This window comes from Canis aureus, chromosome 28 (assembly GCF_053574225.1).
Source record: "Canis aureus isolate CA01 chromosome 28, VMU_Caureus_v.1.0, whole genome shotgun sequence".
NCBI lineage: Eukaryota > Metazoa > Chordata > Mammalia > Carnivora > Canidae > Canis > Canis aureus.
In genome coordinates, this window is record NC_135638.1 from 22,991,708 (window position 1) to 23,009,598 (window position 17,891).

General features: G+C 39.9%; 1 protein-coding gene across 3 annotated transcripts in view; it reads left to right on the plus strand.

Moving 5' to 3' along the window:
* The window catches only part of SLCO5A1 (solute carrier organic anion transporter family member 5A1), a 135,401-nt gene extending 125,226 nt beyond the window's left edge, over positions 1-10,175 (plus strand). For 2 of the 3 annotated variants that reach the window (XM_077876618.1, XM_077876617.1), the window contains 4 exons: positions 1,243-1,402; positions 3,359-3,600; positions 5,604-5,668; positions 9,684-10,175. In XM_077876618.1, the coding sequence (XP_077732744.1) occupies positions 1,243-1,402; positions 3,359-3,600; positions 5,604-5,668; positions 9,684-10,141 (925 nt within the window). In that variant the 3' untranslated portion in view covers positions 10,142-10,175. Of the gene's footprint in view, positions 1-1,242; positions 1,403-3,358; positions 3,601-5,603; positions 5,669-8,395; positions 8,463-9,683 lie in introns of all 3 variants that reach the window. The other variant, XM_077876619.1, reaches the window with a different exon arrangement.
* Positions 10,176-17,891: the final 7,716 nt, after the last annotated feature.

Sequence of the window (17,891 nt, forward strand, 5' to 3'; positions counted from 1 at the left end):
TGAGCTATGCTACTGGAGAGGTGAATACTCAACACAGACATTTAAAAGATAGGTTCTGGCACATAACAAACATTCCAAACTATTGTTGAATGGATGGATGATGAATAGATGGACAGTTGAATGATGGATCAGCTGTTACTAACTCCTGTGGCTTTAGGAGCAGTATTTCATCAGTGACAAAAATGGTGGTCACAGAAACCAAGGAAGGAAGAGGTCACTACAGGGCCTCTTTCATTTCTTCTGTGGCTTCTATGAGTCCCTCCCAGGTACCTGCCTGCCTCTGCCCTTCCACAATATTCTCTCCTCAGGTCTATATCCTTATTTCCTTTTTCTCCCTTTTATTTCTGTTGCCTGAATCGATTATATTAGAGTTTTCCATATTGTATCATTTCTTTGAATCAAACATTTACTTATTTAAGAGAGGGAGAGTATGGGGGAAGGAGCAGAGGAAGAAGGAGAGAGAGCTTTAAGCAGACTCCCCACTGAGCATGGAACCAGATGCTGAGCTCCATCTCACAACCCTGAGATCATGACCTGAGCTGAACCAAAAGTCAGACCCTTAACCGACTACGCCACCCATACATCAGGATCTTATGAGAAAACAAAATCCACCACTTTGTGAATCCGCATCTGGGCATTCTGAAGGAAGGACTGAGTTTTTCTTCTCTGGTTGTTTGAATCAAACTAATGATGTGATTTCTGATCTTTGAAAATCACTTCTGATTCATTTTCTAGGGTTGCATGTCTTTCTTTGATAATTTATTCCAGAACAATTCAAGTTTTTGCTCGAAGGAAACTGTGTTGACAACTGTGATGGGTGGATTTTGTTTGTGCCCTCCTAATGGTGTTATTGATCTGGAAAAGTATTTCCTCTCTTTTATAGTTAAAGAAATTGAGGCCTGGATTTGTTAAGACATAGAGCTTAATGTCTATAATAAGTATGGAGTTACATCGGGGTTGGAACTACTGAGCTCAGATCTGTAGCACCAAGATGGAAGGTAGGATTGAAGCAGTATAGATAATTTCATGTGAAAATATTGAATTTATAGTATCAGAAGATTGAAACATTTTTCTTTATGTTTTGTTTGAAAGTCGTGATTATTATCCAGGGTGGCTACTTTACACTCCCATAGCTTTATTGGGACTAGCTTCTCTAAAATGGACAAATTACTTAACGTCGAGAACTTTCTTTAGAGTTTTATTTTAGTAAATGTTGCTCATGACCTGCTTTTTTCTCTCTAGACCTTCTCTCACCATGCCTCACAGGAACCTGACAGGAAGCTGCAATGTTAATTGTGGTTGTAAAATACACGAGTATGAGCCAGTCTGTGGATCAGATGGAATTACATACTTTAACCCTTGTCTGGCTGGCTGTGTTAACAGTGGTAATCTTAGCACTGGGGTGAGTATATTTCACAAGTTCCTGTACTGTCGTTAATCCAACATCCTGTGACGAGGACGTGTTAGGACTCATATGCTATTGCGTGGCTTCAGTCCCTCTTTTCAAGAAACTTCAGATAACCTACGAAATACATCTTGGCAAAAACCCAGAGGAAGGAAAATTATGCAATGCTATCATTTTTCTCCAGGGATGATTGGAGCATGTAGATGCAGTGATTGGTTTCACATCAGCCCTCTCCCACTTTACGACGTTCTGTGCCAACTCAGTGAAATGTGATAAGGTTGAGTGCTAGGCCGCTCATTTCTTACTCTCCTAGGGCGCTTGCGATGCATTTGAAGGTCAAAATGACCACATTTTGTGCCAGTGGAAGAGAATAGGAGAGTACCTTCCCTGATCAGAATCTGTGAAGATGGGCAATGGCCATTTTTTATAGACTATCAGTTCAAACTTTTCTTTCTTTTTTTTTTTTTAACTTTCAGAGTAAAGATATTTCTGTCAGTTTAAGAATAGGCTATTTTGAGAATTCCCTTCCCTGTGAATTATAAATAGGCTGTAATACTGTGGGAGGTTTTCATATTCTACTCAGTTCTTTACTGAGCCTGGTTTCATTCTTTGCATAAGAACAGATTGTGGGAGGCTGCTTTAATTAATAAGGTTAAGGTGCATTGGCTTGTATTGTGTGGGTGTTCAGGATTAGACCGTTGACTGTATGTTTTGGGGTTACCATATTTGATTTCTGAGTTTTAAGCTATGGTGATAAATTGAGAAAGCCTGTTGCTGGATCCCCATTATATAATGGGTGAGCTCCAGCATGTGCCCAAGTTGAAAGAGATGAGATCTGTTCTTGGGGGCTAAGGACTTCCCTGCAAGTGAGTGAGTGAGTCCTTTAATGTACAGTCTTCGTTCTTGAAAAGAGACCAGCAGTCCCTGGAGCACAGATGGCCAAATGGCCCCCCATCCTCATATTTGTTGCTACTGCTTCTCTAAGTGGCTGAGAGGTCACAATGACAGTGAGTTCAGCTGATGTCTGGTCAGTAAAAATAACAGAAGAGGCAGAAAGATTGTTTTTATTTGAAATACATTTTTAGCTCCTTGAATTAGCTGGTTTTAAATGAAACAGCCAATGATATATTCACTGGTCCTGGCCCTGGAGTCATCACAGCTGCATCCTGAATTCTCTGCATTTATTTAACAAATATTACCTTAAGTCCTACACTGTGTCCAGGCTTATGCTAGGTGCTCCAATGGGCACAAATAAGCAGAAGGCTTGGTTTCTGTTTTTGAGGGGCTTCTCTAATCCGGGAACCCAAGAATTAAACAGTGATGGAAACACCACATAATTGTGACCAAAATGAGCATATGGAATGTGAACGCTATAGAACTGAGTGTTGAAAGCTTCTTATAAAAGTTTAGGTTTAGATGATTTGGCCAGCAGACTTTGTTTGATGCACACTTTGGATCCTTACTCTTAGCAATAAGGATATATTTTCAGTTAAATATTATGCATGTTTTAAAGTTTAAATTCAATTAGCCAATATATAGAACATCATCAGTTTCAGAGGTAGAGATCAGTGGTTCATCAGTTGCATATAACACCCAGTGCTCGTTGCATCACCTGCCCTCTTTAATGCCCATCACCCAGTTACTCATCCCCTCTACCTACCTCCCCTCCAGCAACCCTCAGTTTGTTTCCCAGAGTTAAGAGTCTCTCATGGTTTGTCTCCCTCTCTGACTTCTTCTCATTCAGCTTCCCTTTCCTTCCCCTATGATCCTCTGCGCTATTTCTTATATTCCACACATGAATGAAACCATGTAATTGTCTTTCTCTGATTGACTTATTCTGCTCAGCAAAATATTATGCATATTTAAGTACTAGAGTTATTTTAGAGCTTTTAACTTTGTCTTAATTTTCCTGTGCTTTAGGTTGGCTCACAACCAATCTTTGTCTTCCCTTAGATAAGGAATTACACAGAGTGCACCTGTGTCCAAAGCCGGCAAGTGATCACTCCCCCTACAGTGGGACAGCGCGGTCAGCTCCGCGTGGTTATTGTTAAAACGTATCTCAACGAGAATGGCTATGCTGTGTCTGGGAAGTGCAAACGGGCCTGCAATACCCTTATCCCGTTCTTAATTTTTCTCTTCATCGTCACCTTCATCACAGCATGTGCCCAACCATCAGCCATCATAGTAACACTCAGGTGAGAACAGCACTCCACTTCTGGGTGGGTTACACACTCAGAATTGCCCAAGTACGCATTCCAAACTGAGACTGATATAGTAAAATGGAGAGAAAAGCCAGTTTGATTGTACAGGAAAGCGCTCAGACATTTGCTTGTTGAACTTAAGAGTTTTCCCACGTCAGGGAGGGAAAAGAAAAGAATATTGTAACTTTCATGCCCTTGAATTTTCTTTATTCAGATGGTTCTAGTCCTGTAGTTGAGTGAAACTTCTTTTGGATGCCTTTGGTTCCCAAAGTCTGCACCCTAAAGGGTTCAAGTTCGGAGCTGAAAGCTGTCACCATGTTAGCCACAAAAAGCCTGACTCCAGATGGGGCAGGAAGTCATTTAGTGAAGTTGCTAAATCTCCTGTACAGCAAAGAATGTTCTCTCCAACCTTGTAGGCAGGTAGTACTTCTAGGACCGGTGACAGTTCACGCTGGGCCTGGAGTTCAAGATGCTGATTTCATGAATTTTACTATCATATAAAATTTTGGAGTTGAACCAAGGAAAGGACAGACTGGGAGATATAATTTTTCAGTTGTTCATGCTGTGCTTTATTATATATACCTTTTGTGGTGTTTTGCTTACAAGAGAATCCAGATGTTACTTTAATGGAAGTCCTATTCAAAACATTTACAGGGGTACATTCAGATCAGAGTGTTGGCATTCACGGTAAAGGCTGCAGTGGGCAAAGGAAGAAGGCGGACAGTGCGGTGAAGGAAGAGCATGTCCACAGCAGCTTTAGGGGAGCCAGGGGAGGCAGGGTAATGAATAGTGAGGAGGAAAGGGAATTAGTTCTTATTCTTCCTGTACCCCCTCTTTGGCTCCTCAGCACCCCCCACGGCTGAGCACCTGGTGGGCACATCTGCTGGGATGTCATGCTTAGCAGGGTAGTTGGGCTCTGTTGCTTATGGTACATATTTTGACTTCTCTTCCATGGGATGCTGAGTTAGACGTTTCCCAGCCAATTCATTCCTCATCAGTATGATAACAGCATACTGTTATCAGTATGTTAACATCAGTATGTTAACAGCATACTCCCATGGGAAGGCCTATTGGTTGATTCACTCAATTCCTCTATCAACAGATTCTTATGCATTAGGCAAACTGCTAGGAAAAGATAAGGAAGGTGCAGAAAAGATGGCAGGTGTGCCAGTCCTTGGGAAGTTGACATGCTATACCTACAGCTCAATGTGTATGGGACGGAAAGGATAGGGTACTTCATCATTAAAAAAAAATGAATCATTAATAATCTCATTCTTTAAACTTTAATTCTGCAAGAGATGTTAAATAACCCAGATCAGGGCTGCCCATGTTATAGTGCTCAAACATGGCAAATCACCAGCTGGCTTCTAACCCAAACCTTCAGAAAAGGAGCCCTTTCATCTTGACTAATTACAATTCAATAGATTCCGATCTTCCTGCCATGTGGGAATGACTTAGAGACTGTGTTTTAGGAAAAGAAGAAAAAACAAGGCGGTGTGGAGGGATTCACTCCTTTTCTAATGTTTGGTTTGTTTTTTATACTTTTTTCTGATTCTACTTCTTTCTTTAACTTTTTTCCTCTACACTTTTCCTTGAGAAATTATGGGAGTAACTTTCAGTCTACACACCTACTGTCTGAAAAGTGTAAGCAAATAGAAAAAAAGAATGCAGTAGTTAGGATAAAATACTATATATATTTTTTTCACAGAACTGATTTTTTGGAAGCTCAGAACTACTTCTGTACCTTCAACCACGAATCTTTGGCCCTCCACCAGAATTTCCCCAGAAACAGAGTGAATCAGAGTCACTTCTGAGAACTCATTCACCAATTTAACTATATCTACAGTCTCTTTGGGCTGTTGTTAATAAATTCTAGTAAATAAATATTTTGGCACGACAGCTCTTTGGTCCCCGGCTCCGTGCTAAGCAGGCTTGATGTAACATTCATTTCCTGAGGCCAGTGTTTTAAAACATTTCTCTTTTTGCCTTCACTGTAGGTCAGTAGAAGATGAGGAGAGGCCTTTTGCGCTGGGAATGCAGTTTGTTTTATTGCGAACACTCGGTACGTTTCTGAATTTCCACACATGCCTTTTAGTTCCTCTTTACAGATGGTACATTCTCACTGTCCTTTAAAAATGGCAAGTCAATCATTTGTTACCATTAGTAGAGTAGTAGGTAGACTTTAAAGGTTAATGGCAAGGGCGCAACTTCTTTATTTTCTGATTTGCACTAGAAGCTACCCACTTCTGTCATTTGATGAAACAGAATACAACTGACTTTAGAACAGTTTCTTTTACACCATGAGCATAAACTTGGGCTAAATTCTTCCAGAGAGTATTTGGTACAATAAAAATTATTGAACCAAGAGATTGTAGTGGGCTATGATTCTGGCATTTTTGTTTGCTTATGCCTTTAAAACTTTTTTTAAAATTTATTTATTCATGAGAGACATGGAGAGAGAGAGAGAGAGAGAGGCAGAGACACAGGCAGAGGGAGAAGCAGGCTCCATGCAGGGAGCCCGACCTGGGACTCGATCCCAGGGCTCCAGGATCATGCCCTGAGCTGAGGATCACGCCCTGGGCTGAAGGCGGCGCTAAACCGCCGAGCCACCCGGGCTGCTCTTCTTATGCCTTTTTAACATGGAAGTGATGGAAATTGGCACTCATATTATTTGCAAAAATTTTAATTCCTTACTCCTTTACAACAATTTTGTGGGGCTGGGCAAAAAGTATACCTATCAAGTTTTCTGAGAAAAGAAATTAAAAATTCTGAAAAGAACAAAGAAAGATCCCCAAATTGATACATAGGGAGTCTCCTTTATTTAATAACAAGAGAAGCTCATTAGCACTGTCAGTATGTTGCGAGTTCATTAGGATGTGAAGAACGTTGTTCTGATTTTGACAAACACCACATTACTCTGTGGCGTTTTGGGACAATGCATGGAAAATACCATGTGAAGTAGCCCATTGCCTTGATCAGTTTTAATGTATTTTTTTAATTGACTGCCCCATCATCAAGTATATTTTTTCTTTTGCAAGTAAGAGTCTCATTTTCTTCAGCTTTGTTTCTCCCACTAATCAGTATCATTGTCCACAGGACAAAAAAAAGGGTTTTTTTTTTTTTTTTTTTTTTTTTACTTAAATTTTTAATTTACATTTTGGAGGATGAAACACTTTAAAATTATATCATCAGACCCTCTGAAACATTAATCTTCTTTGGAATTCTCAATTTGTTATTATGTTGTGGTTGATGGCTCAGCCCAGAGTAGGGACTTCCCAATGATCCTCAGAGGCTTCTAGTTGCATTGAATGGGTTGCTTGTTTTTTTGGTACTGATAAAACTTTGAAGGTCCCATTTTTCTTTTTTTTTTTTAAAGAAAATATTTTCTTTATACAAAATATATATGTGTATATACACTTTTTATATACATATATACACATATACTTTTATATGCATATACTTTTGTATATACATATATACAAAAATATATATACAGTGGTGTTGATTGAGGGATTATTTCTGATGTTGAAACATTGAAAACAGTGAAATGGTCAACACTATAGAGGATTGACTGAATTAATTATGCATCATCTGGATGATTGAATACCTTGCAGCCACTACAAATGAGACTTTAAAAGGAAAAAGTTAGGGGATCCCTGGGTAGCTCCGCAGTTTAGCACCTGCCTTTGGTCCAGGGCACGCTGGAGTCCTGGGATCGAGTCCCACGTCGGGCTCCCGGCATGGAGCCTGCTTCTCCCTCTTCTGTGTCTCTGCCTCTCTCTCTCTCTCCCCCCTGTGTCTATCATAAATAAATAAATAAATAAATAAATAATCTTAATAAAAGGAAAGGAAAAAGATATATTGAGAAAAGGCTTACAAGATGACATTGAGTGAAAAAAAACAGAAAACAAAGCTATATTCAGATCAGATTCGGGAATGGACAAACATACACATAAATGGTATTTATAGTCTAATTCTATGATTAAAGAAAAAAAAACATAGCCAGGGGTGCCTCATCTGCCCAGTTGGACTCTTGATCTTGGGGTTGTGGGTTCGGGCCCCATGTTGTGTATGGAGGTTATTTAAAAATAAATCTTGAAACAAAACATAAATCAATCAATCAAAAAATAGCCCTAACAATAAATATAAATAGTTAAGAAAGACACCCACCTATTAAAAACAGTTGACTCAAAGTGAGAAGTTTCTCGATGCTTTCATCGGTGTCCATCGAAAGATGAATGGATAAAGAAGATGTGGTATATATACACAATGGAATATTACTCAGCTATTAGAAATGACAAATACCCACCATTTGCTTTGACGTGGATGGAACTGTAGGGTATTATGCTGAGTGAAGTAAGTCAATTGGAGAAGGACAATCATTATATGGTTTCACTCATATGGGGAATATAAAAAATAGTGAAAGAAATTATAGGGGAAAGGAGAGAAAATGAGTGGGAAAAACCAGAGATGGTGACAAAACATGAGAGACTCCTAACTCTGGGAAATGAACAAGGGATAGTGGAAGGGGAGGTGGGCATGGGGGTGGGGTGACTGGGTGATGGGCACTGATGGGGGCACTTGACGGGATGAGCACTGGGTGTTATACTATATGTTGGCAAATCGAACTCCAATAAAGAAATATACATAAAAAATGAAGGTCCCATTTTTCAAAGCCAGCTGGTTAAAGGAAATTCTGATATGCTTTGATTTAGTTAAGAAGCTTCCTTATACTTCCTGTTGAAAACTAAAAAGTTGTTTTCAAGGAAGGAAATTTGTTTCACTAAAGGGTCATGGCTCTGCCTATCTTTGATGCCATGGAGTTGGGGTGATTTCTTATGGAATTGGAGGTAAAGGTAAGTCAACAGAGGGATGTTGCAGTGTCAGGAATAAGTGGAAGGAGTACATTTCAGGTTAATTAATTCAAAGTTGACTTAAATTCTGTTGATTATGAAAAACTATAGTTGGGCCCACAAGCCAATTTCCATTTCCTAAAATTCCAAAGCAAATAGAGTTTTTTAGTAATGTTAAATTTTAATTGTAGCGAACATACCTCATTTTAAATGAATACAACATATTTAAAAATATATCACCTGGGCTCTTAGCCCACTATCTTCCCTTTCTTCCTCTCTTCTCTCTTTTCTTTCTCCTTTTCTCCCTCATTCCTTCCCATCACTTCCTTTTATAAACTCTTATTGAGGATCCACAGGCTGTCCTGATGGGTCCTTGGGATGGAAGGAATAAAAAGCATGGTCTCTGCCATCAAGGAACTATGGGTGACAAACCTGTAAACACTTTCAACGCTATGTGATAGTTGATACAATGGAGATTTGCAAAATGCAGTTGGAATATTAGTGGCACCTGAGTGAGTGAGGAATTTAAAGGAGGGGTAGATAATTGCAAGGTGAACAATTTGGGGATGGGGAAACATTTCAGTAAAGGGAGTAACATACGGTGAAGGAAGTCTACTTGGGTAGACTTTCTTTCTTATGGGAGTAAAGAAATGTCTATCTCATAGCCCAAACAATGAAGCTACTACTTATCACAGATGTTTCACAAGCTTCAAAGATGAATTTTATGCCTTAATTATTTCTATGTGCCGAATGTCTTTATGCAGTTTGCCATTTGATGTGGTTTCTGACTTATGGGGGGCAGTTTTTTCCCCATATTCTCCCTGCACCCAAGGACTAGAACCCAACCCATCGGATCTAAGTGTACTGAATTTTAGTGGTTGATGAAGGGTGCCTCTTGAGTATTCCATGACAAAATCTGATTTTTTAAGTTTAAAAGGATTGCCTAATTGAATTTTTAGCAATAGACATTTTTATAATCTTAAAAATCAATAATGTATTCTGACTGGGTTGCAAATTAGAAGATTTAAAGTATTTATAACTTAGCATTTTTATAATAAATATATTATGATAAGATGTGACATATTTAAAACAGTCAAGTAACACAAGAAAACCACTGCCCTCAACTGGTTTTAGAGCCAATAAGCACCTTGCTAATTTGCAAATCTGTTTTCTCTTTTAAGAGAAGCTAAATATTTTTCTTTTCCTTTTTCTCTGCAACTCTAGCATACATTCCTACTCCAATTTACTTTGGAGCAGTTATTGACACCACCTGCATGCTCTGGCAACAGGAATGTGGAGTGCAAGGCTCTTGCTGGGAGTACAACGTGACATCATTTCGTTTTGTCTATTTTGGTTTGGCGGCTGGCCTCAAATTTGTTGGCTTTATTTTTATTTTTCTGGCCTGGTACTCCATTAAATACAAGGAGGACGAGCTGCAGAGGCAGAGGTGGAGAGAATTCCCTCTGAGCACTGTGAGCGAGATGGTGGGCCACACCGACAACGCCGATAAGTATGCCCGGACTAGATCTTGTCCAGCTTTCAGCAGCCAGGGGGATTTCCATGAAGAGACTGGTCTGCAGAAAGGGATCCAATACACAGCACAGACCTATCCGGGGCCCTTCCCCGAAGCAATAAGCTCCTCCCCAGACCCGGGGCTGGAAGAAAGCCCTACTGCCATGTAGCCTCCCTCTTGAAGCTTGAAAATGGAAGACTTTAGTTTTGTTGGTTGAGTTGAATATGGCAACTTAAGAAACACCCGTGCCTTCTTTTCTTTCTTTCTTTCTTTTTTTAACCTCTAAAGACAAAATCCTCAAACCAACAAAACTCAGTATACACAGCCACCATCGATTGAGGGCTGGATACCTCAACAAGACTGGGAGCCTTCACCCCCTCTCCCCCACTTCTCTCCAAGAAAGAGGAGTTGAGATATATTTGTTACCATTTCCACTATGTTAATTTAATGCTCATGCTCCAGTGTGGTATAAGGCTGAGAGGTGCCTGGTTAACAAAATCACAGGAAGTGTAATGGTGGTACATGTCATTAGCATACACTCCAAACAGAGGTGAGCTTGACCATGACTTTGCATTTACAAATCCAAGTTTTTAGATATGAACACCTACTGTGAGTTCTGCTACAAAGCACAAATGAATTTGCCTCAACTATGCAATTTTGATTGGGAAAAATGTAAGTGCAGCATGTTACTTTTTCTTTCAAGAGACTAAAGCAGATACGTTTTGAAAAGAGGACAAGAAACTTTCCCTGAAGTACTGTTAATAGCATTTTAAGCCATAGCAGAGTCATAAATCAGGTAGAATTTTTTAAATGCTTCAAAGGAATCATGGATAGTGTGATAAAAGGAACAGCTACTTTATTTCATAAGACACATTCTCTTTTAGTCTGTCAGCTCCATCATAAGGTAAGGAGTCTGCTGACTTGTAAATCTGATAGTTTGAAGATAAACTCCAGTATTCTTTTGCCAGGGGCTTTAAAACCAGTGTGCTAAATAATATGACTAGAACTTAATTTGAGATGCCTCATAAGGAGAGAAACTTGATGGCTTTCTCATCCAAAGAAAAAATGCTGCAGAAATTCTTTTAGCTCTATGGGCCCACACAAGGGTAGTTGAGAGTTGTAACCTTGACACTCAATAGCTGGAAAAAGAAATTCCACAGAGGTAAGATTGAGTCCCATCTGATCATTTTAAGTTATATGCCTGGAAACCCTAGCAGATCTGTATTGTTTTCTTTTTTACGTACAGAAAATTGCTGTGGCTGCCCCCCGAAGTTGAGTAATTAAATCAGGAAAGCTATACCTGTGATATGAAAATCACTTTGCATACAGGAGGAGGGAGGTCTGTGAGCTATGAGAGTATGATCCTAAGTCATGATTGAAAATTATTTAAAATCAACTTGTCTGTTGTACTGAATTCTACTTTATCGGAGTTAGAATGATTTTACATCTGTTAGCCTTCCCACAGCGATTCTGAAAGAGGATTTTTCTGTTCCTAAAGGCTCTTTTGGTTCATGATCCATAATCCTTGTCAGTTCCTCCCAGCACATCACGTTGACTTAGGTACCACACAGAGTGCTTTCTACATGGTTCTTTCATTCTTTTTTTTTTTATTTTTTTTATTTATTCATGAGACAGAGAGAGAGAGAGAGAGAGAGAGAGAGAGAGAGCCAGAGACACAGGCAGAGGGAGAAGCAGGCTCCATGCAGGGAGCCTGATGTGGGAGTCGATCCTGGGCCCTAGGATCACGCTCTGGGCCGAAGGCAGATGCTCAACCGCTGAGCCACCCAGGTGTCCCTCTGTGGCCTGATAGCAGGTTAACTCATGGGATCTGGCTGCTCAGAACAAGAATCTTGGCAACCCAGACTTAAGAGGGACCTTAGCTTCCAAATGCCAATATAATTGTGAATGGTTTCTGCCAAGGAACCTATGCTTGTGTAGGGGCTAATCTGGGAATTGATTTCCTTGGCTGACTTCCAGTCTTCAACGGGGGGAAGGGATTGACCAAACTGTCCCATGATTCAGGCTCTTTGCCCTTCCTCCTTGGAGGTACTGGTGGAGCTGTATGATTGCTTGTGGGTACCAGGTCGCCTTCCTCTCTACTGAAGAACGGTATTGTCAGATGGCCCTTTTGGGTACATGCAGTTTGTGGAGAGGGTTAGCACTGTTAGACTGAATGATGTCTGTAAAGGGCGGAGCCAGTGGTCTCAGGTGACAAGGGCTTCCCTTTGACCATTCTCATTTGTCTGAGTCATAAGTAAGCTGTTGCCTTTAATTATCTGGGTGTCTGTTCCGCCTGGCTCTGCGTGGTATATTTTGAAGGTCTTCAGAGAATATTGCTGATTAACTTAGTGTCTACTCTGGTGCCTTAGGGTTCCCTTTTACTCTCTATGGGAGATCTTTGATCCTTTAGACCCTTTAGAAAGTTTCCTTTTGTGTTGGAGCTAAAGGTATACAGGTTGGGGAGAGGTGATATTTTTTTAATTCTTTCCTCATTGCTAAGGAACTGCATTGAAAGAATTTGGATGGGATTAGCACTTTTTTTTTTTTTTAAGCTAAGATTGTATGTTCCAACACTCTTAGAATCTCTCTCTTCTTGGTAGTATATTTTGAAAAGGAGCTGCTCTCAGAATTCCAAGGTAGGAAGTGACTGACTCTTTGGGTATAATTAGACAGTCCTTTGAACACTCATCCATCTAGTTCAGCAACCATTGACCAGTTCTCTATCAGGTACTATTTTAACCAATTACCCTCTGCTGCTCTATGAGATTCTTTAGGTTGACTGGCCAGAATTCCAAGAAATTGGCCTGAATTGTACACCACAATATTAATATTGTACTTCCTCAAGTATGTGATACTTATAAATAGCGGGTGTATCATTAATGTGTTGTTGGTTAATGTAGAATAAGTAGTATAAATCACAGAAGACTGAGGTTTTAGAATATGTACCAATTAAGAATTGTCCCCAAAATGCTTCAGGTCCTCTTAGCATCCTTGGAATATTACATAGTCAACTAAAGTAACTATTTGGCAAATGGCACCATTTAACTGTAGATATGAGGTTCTTCTATGTTTGTTACTTTATAGTCACAGCCCCTATTATAAGTTTAATTCCCACTTTCTATGAACTTAGGCTTCTAATCGTTTTGGAAAAAGGTCACCTTGTTTTTTTTTATCAGCTCTGTAGATTAATGTATTATTTGGCTTTAATATGCAAATATAATATCCACGAGTCTAGCCTATTAATTTAGAAACTCCCCAGGGAGAGGTGGGTGGTTGGAGCACATTTTTTGTTATCTTCATTAGTATGAGATCCTTATCCTTTGCAAGGAGATTTAATTCTTGAAAACATTCAGAAGTCATTCAGAACTGAGGTGAGGGGGGGAATAAAGAGGAGCAGAGAAGAAATAAATTAGCTCTTGTGGAGTGTTGATTCAGAATTTTGTCAAGTACTTAATATACATCATTTATTTTAATACTGTTAACCTGCAAGATAACTATTTTTATCGTTTTTTTTTTTTTTTTTTTTTTTTTTTTAAGAGATCATGAAAACAGGCTCACAGAGATAAAGAGATTTATTTAGGATTATGCAGAGTGGCCAAATCAGGGTTCAGGTTTCTATCTCCATCACTCGTTTCTTACTCTATATAAATGCCTATAATGGTTTAGGTTAACAAAGACAAGTGTGATTATAATTTAGTAAGGTATAGCATTTCATTTGTTGATGTGTTACTGTTCCTGAAGAGTAGAGAAGTTATTATTCCTTTGTGTAGAATAGAAAAAAAAATGCAGGAAGCATCAAAATTTAATGTTTAGATTTTCAAGGTAAATTTACATTTATTTAGCTAAGTGTTATATTCAAAATTATCATAACATACCTCAAGTATTTATTTATAGTTCATATTTAATATAGAACAAATCAATTTTGATGTTAGCATTCAGTCTCAGAATTTCTGAATGAATCATGAGGAAATGTGGTTCAGATTTATTGAATCTGAGCTTTGGGGATTTTAAGTGTGTTCTTTCTTTTTCTTTTCTGCCTCTTTCAGAATGTTAACATTTCCATTAATTTTTAGTGACTATGGGTTTAAAGTTTCCTAATAAAAGTTTGAAATGAACATATACAAAGTGTTACATGTTAAATGAACATATACAAAATGTTACATGCTCCACACCAAACAACTGGCTGGATTGTTACCGTCAGTAGCTGGGAGCCTGCGCTTGGAAGTGCAGCCATCAGAGGAGGAGGAAGTAGTGGCAGTCTTGCATTTTCACCAACTACCAGGAAAATTCTTCCTCCGTCTGCAATTCCTGTTTGCATTCTTTGGTGGACTTGGGAGCCAGAAAGTTTCTTTTTGGGGACTGTTTTGCATCAACCAAAGAGCAGCTGTGTAGTATTTGAAGCATGGACCTGAAGCATTTGTGGAAATTCTCCAGTGTGCCCAGGAGCAGTAGGAAAGCCCAAGTCCAGGGGGTAACCAATTATACTTTTAATGTGTGTGGACTTCAAACATCTTAAATGGCACAGAAACATGAGTATAACCATCACTAAATAGGTGCATATGGAGTATTCTAGAGTATCTAGTAGCAGATAGATACCAAAACACTGTATGATCCCAGAATTGCCTAGACTACAGGTTTGCTAATTCTGTTCTACAGACCACTAGGTAGCCTCTACACGTTATTTGTAGTTCCTCTTTCCTGATATGGAAGAGCATGCCATGGCTGGCAGGCGAAGGTTGTAGCCTGTGCACTTTATCTTTTTTGTTTTCTCTCTTTTCCTCATCTTCCTGGATGCTGCTGGCTGTGTCTGTTGCAGACTTCTTGCTTCATTGGAATCAGATCTGTGTATGTTTGAACAGGTTATTTTAAACACTTCATTTTTACTCAGCCCTAAGAAGGGTCAAATATGATGAAAACCCTCCTTGGGTATTTGCTTGTGCAACATAAAACAAAAAAATGCCTCGGTGCTAAAAGTATTTGATGATGCATGTCACCACAAAAATGCGCCACTGAATTTACAGTGTTTCACTGATAAAGGACTGCATGTGCTTTGCTTTTGGAGATCTAGAGAACTTCCCAGAAAACAAGCACTCATTACTCTTGTGACCAGTTAATCCATGAACTTTCCGCTGCAAAGATGAAGACCCTAAGGGGGCATACCTTTTCTATGGAAAGCTCAGCGTTTTTGATATTTCTTTTAGCAAGAATAATCAGATGCTAAAAATAATTTCAAGGGGGGGGATATTTCACATAATCTTTTCTTATTTATTCTCCAAAAACCTGACACCCTTATAAGGTGTTTTTAATAATTGGGGTTTGGGAGGTGTTGTCTTTTTCTGGTATTCTATTACATATTAAAATCAGAGGAGAAAATATCCAAAACTAAAGTAATTGCAGGGACGTATTAAACCAAAGGGATGAACATAAGGTGTTTAAATTTTGTATCTAGAAATGAAAAATAAGAATAATTGATAAGACTTTATAGTGGGCATTTTTCTTGAAATACATACCTCTGCCCCAAACCCCAAATGTTAATTTAGAAGCACGAAATAGGCAGGTCAGCCTCTAACTCTTTAGTTAAAGGAGATGTAATACTGTGTCAAACTGGCATTAGGATCCTGGTGGAGTGTGTGTTCGGTGTGTGTGTTTTGTGTGAAAGTGTGTCGGTAATGAAAGGCCGTTTTGAGTTGTTGCATAAAGGAGTTTGATTTTGTGATTTTTACAATGAATATTTATTTGGAAAACTCTTAGGGTAATTTAAAAGATGTTTAATTTCCTTGTGTTTGATGAAATCTATCGCCAATGTACTAATAAACCTTGGTTTACAACATCTTGAATACTTGATCATTGAAAATTAAGAAAAAAAAAAAGAATAAAGTGTGTTGGATTGAAATTAGTTTGTCTCTGAGATCTCTTCTGATGGATAGCAGAGTTTTCTAAGGCATCCAAAACTTTTGGGTGAGAGGCGGAGGGAGGCAAAGAGCTACGGAAATAACAGCATGACTCATGGACTAGAGCACAAAGTGGTTATTTTTAGAACCTTGCCTTGAGCACTCCATAGGTGTAAAGCAGGGCAATTGATTTCCATTTCTCACTCAGCCACCCCTCCTGCACAGCTAAACTAAAGGGTCACAGTGGCCCAAGATACAGGAGTAGTTACTGGGGCAGGGGAGGGCGGGTGGTGTGTGCACACATCTGTGCTGGATAAATGCTTAGTTTCCTCCATGGCTTTGTGCATTCGTTGTGGGAGCCATTTATACAAAGGGCAAATAGTACCCTCTTCCCCAGTCTACCTTCTCTTCATCTGTGTGTGTAATTGAGGCAACTTAGAGATTTCTCTTGAATCTCTTAGATACCCTACACGTTTGAGGGAGAGGTGAATCATTCTGGATATTGGGCTTTTTTGAAATAGACGCACAGGAGAATTGCTTTTTAAGAAACGAGGAGAGAGGAAAGGTTATGAATGTGACTGCTCATCTTCCTTGCATTAGCCCCAGACTTGGTACAATCGCAGCAAAGAGCTGTTTTTAAGAGCTGTTAAAAAGCATCCAGTTCTGGGGGTGGAGAGCGCCAAGAATCCTCTTTAATTGCACAAAGTCATTGGAAAACCAGGAGATCGATATTTGGTGCTCACTTTTGTATTTAAACGTCAAAGTTTGATGCAGTTCCAACTCATAATACCAATATACATCAGTAGAAAGCTAAAACCCTCCCTTGGTCTTCTGGAATGGCTAAGATCCGAGGTACCAAAGAGAGAGCAAACCTGCATGGATCAAGTTGCTCTAGATGTGTTCTTATCCAAATGATAGTGCTGCTACTTCCGAAATCAATGAAGTGGCCGCTTTGCCAGGGGTGGTTCCTGGCTGGAAGTAGGGATGTCATTAGTTGCAATAGAGTGACACCTAATGGTCACCATGGAAATCACATGCTTTACTGATCTCTCATCCCTTTTCTTTCCCGGGCTTGAGCTTCATGGGGCTTTTATGTGGCCAGATTCATATTAGGGTGGCAACGACACCTCCTCTTCCATTGAAACCCATTAATAATCGGATCAGTCCCACTCTGGCTCTGTCACCTGTGCCGTTGGGACTGGAGGTACATCGGGGAACGGGGAAGAGGACTGGGGGTTGAAGACACAGATTCTGAATTCCTGAGTGTGGGGAAGCACACCTGTGTAGGGCCAGAAATTCAGAACAGAGGGTAGATTACCTTTGCCCACTGCTTGTATTTGCTAGCAGAAAAGTGAGGCAGCTCAGCACAAAAGACCTCACCATCCATAGCTCCCTTTGTCCACAAACACTCTGCAGTACTTTCCCTGATATCTGGGAGCAGGGGCTCCCTCATCTCAACAGGAAATATCTGCTTTTTTGAAAGTCACTGTCTCTGCTTTATACAGTAGTGAGCTCACTATGAGGCCTCAGGTACTGTGCAGGCGAAGTCCTCAGCATCAACGACACAACTCAGAGGAAGGTGAGTGTATGAACAATAGTTGCATTAGGTAGGTTTCTTGGTCAGAAATGGGGGCAAATGACAAGGTGATGAACGTGGCCGGTCATTTTCACTCCACTGGCCTCAGACCAGGTATAACATCAGTGTTTTCTTACTTGCGGGAAAGTAAAATAAAAAAATAGAAATACTGTGTCCAGGGGGTGGGAGTTGAGGGAAGTATATGTGGCAAGAGAAGGTGAAGTTTGATAAGGCAAAAGGGAAAACAAAATATGGGAATTGAAGGACAGATGAGCCCTTTACTGTTGGAGGTGGGGACTTCAGACCTGGGAGGGTGGCGCTAATCCAGCAGGAGCTGGTGGGGACAGGAGATGGAGAGGACCAGATGGGTGAATGGAAGGCTGGAGCTTCTGGTGAGCAGCGTGGTGTTAAAAATCACCGAACATATCTGAGCGGGAGGCTGAGGTGAGCTG